Source organism: Marmota monax, unplaced genomic scaffold, assembly GCF_021218885.2.
Source record: "Marmota monax isolate L192 unplaced genomic scaffold, Marmota_monax_Labrador192_F-V1.1 WCK01_AAM20220418_F8-fsc00241, whole genome shotgun sequence".
In the NCBI taxonomy this organism is placed as follows: Eukaryota; Metazoa; Chordata; class Mammalia; order Rodentia; family Sciuridae; genus Marmota; species Marmota monax.
Window position 1 is genome coordinate 1429011 of NW_026692134.1, and position 14641 is coordinate 1443651.

A 14641-nucleotide genomic window follows, 5' to 3' on the forward strand; every position below is an offset into this window, starting at 1 on the left:
ACAGATGTGATTCTGCAATCTGTATTTGGGGTAAAAATGGGAGTACGGAGATTTCTTGAAAAATTGAGAATGGAACCACCATTTGACCCAGCTATCCTACTCCTTGGTCTATACCCAAAGGAGTTAAAAACAGCATACTACAGGGACACAGCCACATCAATGTTTATAGCAGCACAATTCACAATAGCTAAATTATGGAACAAACTAGATGCCCTTCAATAGATGAATAAAAAAATGTGTCATATATACACAATGGAATATCACTCAGAAATAAAAGAGAATAAAATCATGGCATTTTCAGGTAAATGGATGGAGTTAGAAAAGATAATGCTAACTGAGGTTAGCCAGTTCCCAAAACCAAATGCCAAATGTTTTCTTTGATATAAGGAGGCTGATTCATAATGGGATAGGAATAAGGAGCATGGGAAGAATAGACGAACTCCAGATAGGGCAAAGAGGTTGGAAGGGAAGGAAGGGGGCATGGGGTAATTAATGATGGTGGAATTATTATCCAAAGTACATGTCTGAAGCTACGAATTGGTGTGAATATACTATATACACAATCAGAGATATGAAAAATTGTGCTCTATATATGTAATAAAAATGGTAACGCACACTGCTGTTATATATAAATAAAAAAAGAAAATGTAAAAGTACTAGAGGTTATTTATTTTCACCAATCAAGGAATTAAATCCTTGAGATATGTAATAAATCTATGGAAGGTCACACTAATGTAATAATTGAATCAGATACCTTTTCCTCTTAATATAGTGTTTATTATGATCAAGTATGCTTTTTCTGTAATAACAATTATACCTATATTTTCTGCTCAACAATGATTTGTGCATTGTTCTCAGCACAATGGATATTCAAAAAATGTTGACTAGATGATTCAGTGAGCTTAGAATTAAATAAAAACTAACTCAGGCAAAATTCATATAAAATTAACATAAAATTTACATAAAGTTAATAAATTGAGTTAGTAGGATAGCATTCTCTAAACAAATTTAAGCTATTTTATCAAAAGATGAAAACCAAATTTTAATTAAAACATATTAAATGTTCTTTCTTTCAATTAAGGTCCAATAAAATAAATATCTTATTTATGGATATTAAAAGTCAATAAAATATATATATTTTTTTACTTTGAAAAAAAGTAACTGGGATGTGTCCTGGTGGAAGAGTACTTGCCTAACATTTATAAGGGGTCCATTTCCCATTCCCTCAATGAACAAATAAGCAACTCAAAGGTCCAATGTTTTCCCTCATATGCAGAAGCTAGAGTAAAATTAAGGATAGAGGAAAGGAAGGATAGAATAACATAAAGAATCCATCAAATATAAATAAATGGACAGGTGAAAGGAAGTCAAATAGAGTAGAGGAAGGAGAAGGGGGGAGAAGGAGACAGAAAAAGGGGAGGGAAAATTAAATTGAACTGAAATTGATTTCCACTTTTGTATGAGTTTTTCAGAAGGAACTCAACTACTATGTATAAATGTAAAGCTCTAATCAAATTAGAAAAATAAAGTAAAACATGAATCACATTTTCTTTGCTAATGTATTTAGCAATTTATACATTATGAAATTAGATTTTGATCAATTTTATGATTAAGAAAATCATTAAGAGACATTAACTCTTAAGTATTATGAAGCTAGGGATAAAAACAATGAAGAATATATATTTTATGTGTTTATAAGAGTTACAGAAATATTAAAATTGCACTTAGCCTTATCAAATTATCATTTTGAGAAATAAAAATTTGATTGTAATCTTAGTGTTATGATCTTCTGCTGGGTCAGTTGGTCCCTTATCCAAAGTGTGACTTAGATATGTAGACTAAGGACACTATATTCATACCCAAAGAGCATGAACAGGTTTTAAGATCTCAGGGAGAACCCAGCAGTCTTCCCAAGTTGGTCCCAGATGGATAGAGAGAGAAAGGCAAAGGGAAGGACCTGGGCTTTTATCCTGGCTAAAGCAGGACTGGGGAGAATTTGTTCCTCTGGTAGGACTTGTGTGGTTTGAATTCCCCGCTTGCCCATGATGAGAGAAATTCCAGGCTTTCTTACCACCTTGTTCAGAAATAGCTTCAAAGTCTAGAGTGACAGTGTCACTTAAAGACTATCAGCAATTGAATGTCAAAAAATGGAGTCAGATCCTTCAGTACATTGTGACATTGTTATATATTAAAATTAACAAAGAATTCAACCCAGAAAGTTTAACCAGTTTAAGTTTTCTTTTTTTTTTAAAGAGAGAGAGAGAGAGAGAATTTTAATATTTATTTATTTTTTTAGTTTTCGGCAGACACAACAGCTTTGTTTGTATGTGGTGCTGAGGATGGAACCCAGGCCGCACGCATGCCAGGTGAGCACGCTACCACTTGAGCCACATCCCCAGCCCTTAAATTTTCTTATCATATTTTTTTATTCAAAGATGACTCAGATTTTTACAAATATAGTAACCTAAAACCAATTATATTTTAAATATATAACATCATGATGAAAGAAATGTGAAGCAAAAAAATAGTAATTTTTGTTAGTTAATCTTCATATCTTTTCTAAGCCCTAATTACTATACACACACATATATGTACACGTATATACACATAAAATACAACTTTAATTTTAGCTAATTGTGTTTATTTGTTTTGCTGAATTTAACTCTAATTCTCACATCATTTTTATAATACTAGCACTTAATAAAGATTTATAAAATTATTGAATATTGGTCTGGAGGTGTTGCTCAGTGGTAGAGCGCTCGCCTAGAATGTGTGATGCACTGGGTTTGATTCTCAGCACCACCTACTCAAAAATAAATAAAATTTAAAAATTCATCAACAATGAATAAATTTTTTTTAAAAAACATTATTGAATAAATTACTCATTCACTTGTTAAGACTCTATCAATGAAATTTCATGTTTAGGACAAAGGATCTTGAAATGTTGAGTACTGAAAAGTAGTATTATATTAATATGATAAAAATAAATAGGAGAAAAACAAATCTGAATATTTACATTTCTCTCCCAAGTATATTTACTTGAAAATATATTTCCTTATAATTTCTACATATGAGGGTGTTTTTTTGAATAGCATAAATAAGAATAATGTATTGAATTGAAAATAATTAAAATATTGAGATTTTTATTGGTAATAGCATTCAATACATTTTTAAAAATTCTTGTTAATTTTATGTAATAGAAGTTACAAAGTTAAATGCCTAATACTTACCAAGAGCAAGCAAATAACATAAATTATGAAATAGTGCGTGTAAATAATTACAAAGAAATTTGTAGTCATCAAAGAATTAAAATATATTCTTTACAATTGAAACATCAGGGTAGCCAATATAGTCAGAGCAAAAAGATCCAATAATTATCAAGGAATTATTCAGTTAAAATGTAATGGAATGTCTACAGAAAAATAAACAATAACATCATCTTAAATATGTGAAGTGTGAATTATATTACTCAGGTTGAAAATCTGAAATCTCCAACATTTTTGAGTGTTGAAAATTTCATATTTATAGCATTTTGGATTTAAAATTTTTGAATTAGGGACACTTAAACAGCAAAATTTATGTAGATATTGCAAAATTGGAAAAACTTCAAAATCTTAAAAACTTTTTGCTTCAACTATTTTCAACTATTTTAAGGAATACCCCACCTATATTAAGTCAAGAGGAGAAACAAGGAAAGAAAACAGAAACTGCTGGTATGGGAGTTGGGGCTCAGGATTCCAGCCCTGAAGAAGAGATAGATCATGGGAGTCCCCAAGCTGATGGTGGGAATTGATAGCAGGATGAAAACTTAGCACCAGCATGAAAGACCACTGTCCTGCTCAGATTGAAGTAGGTAGGTCAACTAAGGATATATACTTCAAGAATGTATACTTCTTTGTGCCTGAAATGCTAGAGAGGAGGTAAAATAAATGACATAGGATTTGGTATGGAATGAGTACCAAGAACACACAGAAAACAAAACAAACTACAGCAGAGAAACCATAAATTTTAGCATAGATAATTATAGTTCACTGAAATTTATTATCATGAAAAAACAAGTTTCTTATTTATGAAAAATAATTTATTTGTTAGAAATAATGAGAAAATAACATATCTAAAGAAAAGTGTCAGAGAAATTAACTAGAAAATTATAGTTCCTTGTGTGGGACATGCATATAGAAAAAAAAATGCTTAACCTCATTAGTAGATTCTTCAAGAAAATATAAAATAAATGATTTATAGATAAAGTGTCCTAAATTTTAGTGCTAGAAACAATATGGTAACTTATACTTTTTAACATGTTTACATTAACAAAATTCTATTTAAAAAATGACTGTAAATGAGATGAGGCCTAGTATTTCCAAGGTGCTATTTTGTCCACATAGATTTTAAATTTCAACAGCTGATGTTTCTACTTCATATAAGTGATTGCCCCCAAATGTTTTTTAAAAAATAAAATACGTATTTTCCTTTGGACTTGTTCATTTTCCAGAACCCATATTCTATTACCCATGTACAAGACAATAGCCAGGACAGTCCAATGACAAGCCCATTGTAACAGTAATTACATTTGCTGAAAAGAAGAAAAGAAGACTGTTTATTTCATCCTTTCTTTGTATTGGCTGGTATTTGGATTCAGCAAGTGGGATAGATTGTCTGAAACCCTGTAAAATTCCATTACTATATTATTTTAGAAGGTAAAACTATTGAAGGAAATATTAAATGAGTGAAGCTGTTTTTGAAAAAATATACATTTATCTCTAAGAATTTTTTAATTTCCTTCTTGATGTCTTCTATAACCCATTGATCATTCAGTAACCTATTGTTCATTCTCCAAGTGATGTATGCTTTTTCCTTCCTTCTTTTATCGTTGATTTTCAGTTTCATTCCATTATGATCAGATAAGATGCATGGTATTATCTCTACTCCTTTATATTGTCTAAGAGTTGCCCTGTGACATAATATATGATCTATTTTTGAGAAGGATCCATGTGCTGCTGAGAAAAAAGTGTAACTGCTTGATGTTGGGTGGTATACTCTATATATGTCAATTAGGTCTAGGTTATTAATAGTGTTATTGAGTTCTATAGTTTCCTCATTCAACTTTTGTTTGGAAGATCTGTCCAGTGGCGAGAGAGGTGTGTTGAAGTCTCCCATGATTATGGTGTGGTGGTCTATTAGACTCTTGAACTTGAGAAGAGTTTGTTTGACGAACATAGCTGCACCATTGTTTGGGGCATAAATATTTATGATTGTTATGTCTTGTTGGTGTATGGTTCCCTTAAGCAGTATGTAGTGTCCCTCTTTATCCCTTTTGATTAACTTTGGCTTGAAATCTATTTTATTTGATATGAGTATGGACACGCCTGCTTGTTTCCGAAGTCCATATGAGTGATATGATTTTTCCCAACCTTTCACCTTCAGCCTATGTATGTCTTTTCCTATCAAATGCGTCTCCTGTAGGCAGCATATTGTTGGGTCTTGTTTTGTGATCCATTCTACTAGCCTGTGTCTCTTAATTGGTGAGTTTAAGCCATTAACATTTAGGGTTATTATTGAGATATGGAATATGATATGTCAAGAAATTTGTAATGTTTTGAACAACCCACAATAAAAAATTAAAAAAAAAATAAAGGTACAGATAACATTCAGACTGTTTAAGAATATGAATTTAATAAAGGGTCCAAAACTAAAAGATAAAAGAAAGTTATAGGTATGGAAATATATTTTAGTATGGAAAATTAGAACATAAAAGAAATGTTTCTAGATAAAAAAGTATTTTGTCTGGAAAAGTAATATTTTTGGGCTAAAATCCATGATAAAAGAGGACAAAACTAAGGTGTAAAGAACCTTTGTGGAAGGTAAATTTCAAAAAGTTTGTGTTTGTGGTTAAATTGGCTACAATTGGCACAGTTATTTAAATTTTATGCACTGATATAAAACAAAGTTTGAAACATTGATCTGCTCTTATCTATCATGACAATTTTCTTGTATTTGTTAGGTTTTATTACTTGGGGAAACTAAATCTTAAAGGAATCAGGGTTTGTAACTGTTTTAAAGTCTTAAATGATTACTTTGTAACTGGTTAAACTAACAAATGTTATTTAGGTTATAAAAATATTGTTGACACCCTAAATATATGCAACTATGTATACATATGCATCTGAGATCTATATCTAAGCCTTGTCTAAATGTTATATAAAAGTTTATAAAAATGAGAGTTTATGTAAGTTTACTGGCAAGACAACCAATACGTGCTTTCTTTTATACATTGTATCTGACATGGAAGGGCCACACTGTCATTTGAAGACCTGTCCTATATCTGTTTGCTTTGACTAAGTAAATTTCTGATCATTAATACTGTTTTCTAAATGTATAAGATATTTAAGGCTATCCTTTGATCTTTTGTTAACCCATGCAGACTTGTGATTATTGTTATCATACACTCTGGATTCTAAATTGTACTTTAAAAAGTTAAAGAGTTAAATGTAAAGCTTAGGAGAGCACTTGGACAAGTTGGTGTTCTCCAAACTAAAATTATCTATAGCAAAAGTCTCAGATTTGTATAGAAAAACAAATATGGTTGGTATTTATTCATGTCATTTGATGTTTTATAGCTGGATAAAGCAACCTGTTGTCAATAACTTAAAAAAAAAAGAAAAAATATACGTTTCTGATTTAACAATTTAGGTTATTATGAACATTGTGTTGTCTTGTTCAGTTGTTTTATTTTATGTCTCCTATTTGCAGTATCTTATCCAATAAAAAATTTGAGTTTTTTATTAAACATTTTACAGATATTTGCTGCATTTCAATAAGATAGGAGACACTAATTTAGACATTTTTGAGGTTTTTAATGTATAAATTTTATGAAATTATTGCCCCAAAGGACTAAGTTTTCTGATAGACATAGACAAACCAAAAATTTAAATGAAAAACATATGTTATGTTAAATCATGATATGTACTTTGCATAATATTTACTTTTAAAAATGAGAAAGGGGCAATGGGGTATGAGTTTGCAATTTTAAATAGACTGTCTCACATAGTCCTCATTAAAAACCTGTAATTTGAAATGAATTTAAAATAACTAGAAAGTTAATTTCAGAAATAGCTTCAGAAAGATTGTTCCAAGGAGAATGATCAAACTGTGCAATAGCATTTGTCCTCTGGCATTTTTGAGGAGCTCAGAATATCTGAGATGAAATGAGTTAATGAAATAGAAGTGAGATCAGAGAGGTAATGCAAACCTAATCTGATAGGTCCTTAGAGACTATTGTGAAGACTTACACTGCAAATGAACAACTTACAAGTTTTTATAGAGAAATGAGATGCTCAGACTTTCCTTATTAAATAAAAAGAAAAATAAATAAATATATGTATGTATACATATGTGTAAACTAAAATAGATGGTAGGGGCACAGCTGGTAAGAATGAGTTCTTAATATTGCAATAAGCTAGATAATAGTATTAGCTTTCTGGTAGCAGATGTGATCAAAAGTCACTGTGGGTGAGAACAGAATGCATGAAAAAGATAACCCAATTCCTTTGCTCTGGGTAATTATCATAGAATTCTCATCAGGTGAGCTGCCATCGACTAGACGTGTATAATTGTTGTGGGTCAGGGTGACGGTACAGAAAATATAGATGTGATGATTAGAAGCTAAAATCTGGACACATTAATTTTTAAATGTTTATTTGAAATGTGGAATAGCTATTTGGATATATGCTTTACTAGAAGGAGGTGAAGAAGGGAAGTGTAAATTTGAGAGCTCCAAACTGAATGATGTATATCTCAGTTGAACTATAGATATAGATATAGATGTAAATGATAACTGGGAGACTGCATCTGATGACTAAGGGCCAGAATCGAAACACCAAAGAAAAAGACTAGGGTCAGAAACACTTCAAGATACTGAAAAAAAGAGAAGGAACCAGCTAAGAAGACCAAGTAAAATAAAAGAATCATCAAAATAATAAAGGATCCTGAAAAGTCAGTTTTACTTAAAACAAGGGAGGAGTGATCAACATCCACCTTAGTGCTTAGGAGTCACTGTCACTCTTTTTCTTATTTGTTTGCTTGCTTTTTAATTATTATGCCATTTTATTTACTTATATAAGGGTGATATCTAAGTTATTGGGATCTAGTCTATATGTCTGAGAGCAACAATGAACGAATAATGTTTGCTCTGAATATAAAAGTTCAAATAATGTAGATAATTGATTCACATGGAAGCATACCCAGATATAATACATTTTTTTTCTGAAAATTATTGAACATTCTAAATAAAATAGTGAAATAATGTTTTAATTATATCTGGTAGAAACTATTCAAATGATTTTAAATTTATCTTACGTTTACATATTCAAAGCTAATTAATTGTTTTATTTAACAAGTAAGTAAAGATAAGGAATAAATATGCTTCAATTTAACAAGTACACAGTCCATGGAAATCCAGTGATAAAAACTCATATTACTGGATATATTGTGTGCATTTAGTGACATAAAATTATTTATACCACACATAGTGAAACTTATTATGTGTATTTTCTGGAGAAATTTAATAATTTCTCTTTAGTTCATCAGCATGAGAATACTAAAACCTTGTCCTTCTGTCTCTTAAATTCATCTTTCTTGCTAAAGAAATTCTGAACATCTTTGAAAAATTCTAGGAAATGCTAGAGTTAGATCTGGTAATTTATTTAATTAAATCAAATTCTGATTAGAGCATCTGCTAAGTATATTAAATATAAAATCTGTTAGGTACTTTCTTTTTATAAATGATATATTGGTAATTTCATAATCAAGGAAAGAGAAAACTCTGATACTAACTCATAAGTTAATTGACACAAAAAATGGTAGTTGAATTAACATTGCTAAAACATCAAGTTTAAAATTTGCTCTGTCTTATTCTATCTGGTATCAATGTGACTATTTCAAAGCAATTTAAGTCTACAACTTGAAGGTACCCTGGTTTATTGTGGTGCTCATAATAATTTAAACATTAAGTTGACTGTTTAGTGTGTAGTAGCTGTTGCTAATGAAGTTATTGAGTTAGTCTCCAGAAATTTTCCAAAAGAGTTACATAATAACACATACCTATCTGCTTGCAATTTGTGAAATATTTACTATTTTCAGCCTTGACAACAGAAGAGTCAATTGTCAATTTCTCCCTTATTAATTCCACCTGTGAATTACCATTGTCTGGCATGTGCTCCTTAAAAGATGAATAATTAAAGAAAACAAATAATATTTGCCAGAGAAAATAGATAGCGTGTAGTCTCCCTGTGACTATTTTGATTTAGGTTTTACATGCTGGTGAAGTCAGTACATTGATCAAAAGCAGATAATACAAGGTCAAGTTTTCTGCATGGCAGTCTTTCAAAGATTTGCAAATGATTTTCATGCAGGAACCTTTTCCTTCTTCCTGCCTATGTCTTGGTGTGCCTATATTTGGTTCTTTAGACAATCTTAACCTTTATTAAGCACCGTAAGATCCTTTTAGATTTTATTTCTACAAGTCCTTAGTTCTTTCAATATTCCCTCAAATACATAACTCTTAGCCACAGTAAAATAATTAATTTTTAAACACCCTATAGTTTGTCAATATTAATTTTGAATTATTACCCCAGACTCACCAAGTATTTCATGAATTATTCAATCAAAGCCCCCCCAAAAAAACAACAAAAACAAAGAAGAGAGATTAAGGTTTTTCTCTTCTACATAAGATCACTGACATTTCATTTACTATAAATACAATCCAATGGTTGATAAAGACTTGAAAAAAACTTAATTTATTATCCACAACTATATATTTGTGTGTGTGTATATATATATATATATATATATATATATATATATATATATATATATATATGTATATATAATACTTTATATTTCCAAAGTATCTCATATTCTTCCATGCATAGACTTCAGTGGTTCAATAAACATTTGTCAATATTTAAGTAATTAAAACAACAAATAACAATTCGTACCAAAGATCATTTATAATTCCACCTCACTTTAGTACCAAATTCCAAGCAGTAACTTCTTAACTGCTTTTTCCCTGAGTAAATCATACTTTACACTTAAAGATGTAAAGCATTCATGTCTTAAGTGAGATCAGACTGCCTCTATGGATTAAATAAAATGAAATTTATTTTTTATAAATACTAGTTTATTTCAAAAATACAAAAATATAAATATACATTTATAAAAATATGAATGAATTAACACAAAGACATTCTTCAACTAAATAAATATGGCAGTAGTAGTCATTCCTATTTCATCAGCGATATATATTTTCTATATTATTTTACAAAGCAGTTGCACAATGTTTAATTTAATAGTAAAGGTGACTGAAAGTCAGTTAAGAAAGCATTTATAAAGTTTTTATACCTAAGAAAAGGCACAAAAAGCCTTTTAAATATTTTTATTGATTATTAATGTGATATAATTTCCTTCCAAGGTTATTAGGCAAAGAGGGTGAACTGGTTATTATTACTGTTTTAAAATCTATATCATTCATATTCATTCACGGAAACTTACTGGTTAAACAAACCCTTACTAAGACAACACCTACGTATTGTTTGTAATTTCAATTTTTGAAAAAATTCCTCCAAGGAGGAGAATGCAGGCCACTCATTCTAGTAACGAAGACAGTTCCACTAATATTAAGTAATATGCTTAGTCTCGGTCACTTTCATCACCCCCATACATATCAGCCAGTTTTTTAAAACGAGGACCCCAGTCGCTGAGGTAATCATAATCCTGGTTACAATCAGCTGTGAGAGATTCTAAGGAACTGAGTGAATCTGCTATGGAATCATTCCCTTCATAGGCATACGTTGCCAGTGAATCATAAGGAGGTGCACTTGGGTCTGAGTCGTTTTCTTTTAATCTTCGATGGATAAAATCTTGTACATCAATATTTTCCCATAGGGGTACAGTCCTCCTTATCTGAAAAATAGTTTCAGGCATTACATCTCTTCTAAGTTTACTGTCTTCTCTTGCTTCCGGATTCCTTAATGTGCCAATGTCAAAAGCCTGTGTATCTTCTTCCCCACCGCCTTCGTCATTGTACGTCACAATATTGTCGCGGACATCATCCTTTGAAATTATGAGAGGTTCCTTTTTTCTTTGTCTCTTCAATGCAGCAAACAGCACGACTAAAACTATTTAAAAACATGAGAAAATAGTGAGGTTTCATGATGCGAGGTAAAACAGCATGCATACTTCAGTGTGTGGAAGTTTGTGAGACTGATTGGCAGGAGGAGTATCCTGTACAAGCACAGAGTGCCTTGGGCCAATGAATGGATGCAGTACATTGATAAAAAGCAGATAATACAAGGTCAATTCATTTTTAAGGTCTATGGGCCTCTGATATTGAAAAATATTGTTTAATCTGACACATCACTCCTTGAGAATGCACATATGATTCCAAATACAGACATGTTGAAGCACCAGTTGCTTTTATCTCAAGAGAATTTTTGCAGCTATTGAATATTTTCTCAATGACCCAAGGCAATATATACAAATCATTTACTCATCTATAGATGAATATATGCTTATATTTGCATTATAGTCTTATATTATGTGTGTGTTTATAAACACACATAAGAACATTAATATGTATGAACTACTGATTTAATCCTATTCCAAATTGGGCCATTTTACTAAATCTTTAATTGGTCGGGTTTTGAATGTCTGCTCAAAATTTGAAATAAATTCCAACTGCTACATTACAATAGTTAAGCTCAAGCATATCTTTAACTTGTACCTATCTTAAATATTATCATGACAGCTTAAATATTATCTTGAGCAAGGACTTCCATGATTTTTTAAGGAGTTGCATTTACACTTTGAGACTAAATTGTTAATAGTATTCTCTCTACTTGTATGTTGTTATTATTTACATACTTTTGCTTTAAAGTTAACTGTGGACTTCCTCATATAGTATACTGTATTATTTATAGCAAGAGAACTTGTACTTAAATTGTTATTATTTGTTTGACAATGACTCTTTCTCAACAAATATATGCTGTAGTCAATAAAATTCATTTTAAGAAAACAAAAAACTCCTTGTGATTTCCAAAATATATATCTTCTATTGTAAAGAGACCAACTTTGTAATTTTACATATAAGTTACACAAGAACTAATGAAAGAAAACTTCTCCAAAACATTTAAATATTACTTCAGAGAAATAACAGCTACATTTACTTTAGTTGAGAGCAGTTAAATATATTGACAAAATTATTTATGTTTCATTGTATAAGAAAATATTTTCTTAAAAATTACCATTCTTTGTTAATATAAAGGCCTGTCCAATGTCATTTTTATATTGGCCAGCATGCTTTCCTTTGCTCTTCCTAATTAATAGACTTTTATAAAAATAATTAGAAGCATCTTAAGTTAACCTCATCAGAAAGAGCTTCAGGTGTTGAGTTCAGGATCATCTTGGAGACATTTTTAAAAAATAATTATTTTGTAAAAATGAGATATATCTGTATTTGCTCCTATTAAAGGATAACATAAGATTAATTGAGTCCCAAATAGATCTAACATCCATCAAATTGAGCCATAACTAGGAAAAAAAAACCAGTTCTTTCTAATTTTAATATTTAAGGATAATTTTAAATTTCTTTAATTTTGGTAAATAGCATAATAAGCATATAGTAAATTTATCTTAAAGTTTATCTATAAATGTTTACTAAAATTTGTAAGTAGATTTGAGAGAAATTTTATAGTTTTCTTTTTCTCCTTTGGCAGAAAAAAATTTATTTTCTTCATTTCCTATATTAAAGTTAATAATTAAGGATATGGAATTGGAATTCAGAGAAGCTAGGATAAAGAACAGTGAAAAATGTTTGAACACTTTTAGTAAGCTGAAACTGTAATTTAGCATTTTTTTCCTTTCTTACCATAGTAAATAATATTCAAAATTATAGTAGCAGCGTTTGTGACTATTAAACCAATAGAAATCACAGATACTTTATATTGCATTTCAAGTATGACAGCTATCCTCAAACTATATTTAAACTTTGTCTACAAAGGAATAATTCAATAAGCAAACAAATTCTGATTTTTGCTTGTTTCTTGAATTTAGTTAGACATCTTATTTTCTTCCGATTCATTCTTATAAAGTTATATATTTATAGATTCACTTATTTGCAGTACTGTGAATTGAACCCAGGGCCTCAAGCATGCCAGGCAAGCACTCTACTACTGAGCTACATCCCAAAGGTCTCAACTATTTAAACTGTTATGAAAAAATTAAAAAGATTCATCAGACTGTCAAAGTGGTACTGGGAATGAAAACTTTTATAAAGCTCTGCCCTAAAGTTTTAATCATGCCCCCACCAGCATAGAGAGAAACTAAGGACTGCATTTCTTCAAAATTATCAGCACAGATGTGAAATATTTCCCATTCTGTCTTACAAAGTGCTAACTTTTAACTATAGAAATGCAGTAACTATGTCTGGCCATTACTATAAAGACTTGAAATAACAGCAAGAATGTTTTAGTAATTTTGATAATGAAACCTGCATTACAAGCAATTTTAACTAAATGATACAAAATCATTCCATATTTAAGTAATATATTGGGAAGGTGAAAAATAAATATGTGTCTTCTATATTTCTCCAGAAAGAATGGTGACAGATTCTTTTTTTTTTCAGAATAATAATAAAAACTTTGTAGGATTTCTGCATAGCAAAAATTTTTTTAAAATGTTTTAAATGATTGTATTTGAATATCAGAATATTTGGTGGATGTTTTGTTCTATCATATGTGCATAAATATCTTTGTGTGTGTACTACATTAATATAGAAATTTTGTAAATTGCAATATACATATATTTACTTTATTTTAAATTAGGAAAGTAGAACTGTCTAAGCTATAAAATCAGTAAGAGCTAAAAGGGTAAACCAAATTTAAATCTCCACAGGGCTTCAAAAATATTTTATAGAGGACCTGAACTTTCTAGCAGCAGGTGAGGATGGGAACTGCTCATGGTTATGGTGGTAGTGCCTGTGTTCTCATCTTGGAGAATTTTTTTTTTTTTTCTAGATATTTGGATCATCTTAACTGAGACAAATGTTTTCTCCTCACTTTCATCAATCCCCCAGTGAAGTCCTGCAAGGATATCTGGCCAAAGGGATTTCATCCAGATAGCTTGAAAGGATTTGCAATGAAAAGAAGCCAGCATATATGAGCATTAGAATATAAATTTGGCTTTCTCTCTTGCCCTATGCATAAAAATTTTGGATGAATATTTGATGGAAATAATTTTTTGGAGTGTTTTGCAGTGAAACAACTGTTTAATTGAATTAAATTGTTGTACCGTTAGTGTATGCTCAAATAAAACATTTGCTACTGGAAGCACAAATTTATTTAGAAAACATTGCAGGGTAAGTATACCACAGGGTCACAGTGATATTTAAAAACTGAAATTTAACTTTTTAATTTGGTGCATTGCATCTATATATAGAAAGTATTATGAGGAAAATGTTCTATTTTGACAACTTTTATAAATTTGCCAATTGTGTGGGTATGTATGTATGTATATGTATATCTATATCTATATAGATAATATGTATGTATTTGTTGGCATATATAAATATAAGTATAAATATTTGTTA

General features: G+C 30.2%; 1 protein-coding gene across 1 annotated transcript in view; it reads right to left on the bottom strand.

The window, feature by feature from the left end:
* Positions 1-9856: 9856 nt before the first annotated feature.
* Cdh9 (cadherin 9) overlaps positions 9857-14641 on the bottom strand; it is a 145695-nt gene continuing 140910 nt past the window's right edge. The window contains exon 12 of the mRNA XM_046467473.2: positions 9857-11174. Coding sequence (XP_046323429.1) covers positions 10687-11174 — 488 coding nt within the window. The 3' untranslated portion in view covers positions 9857-10686. The remainder of the gene's footprint in view (positions 11175-14641) is intronic.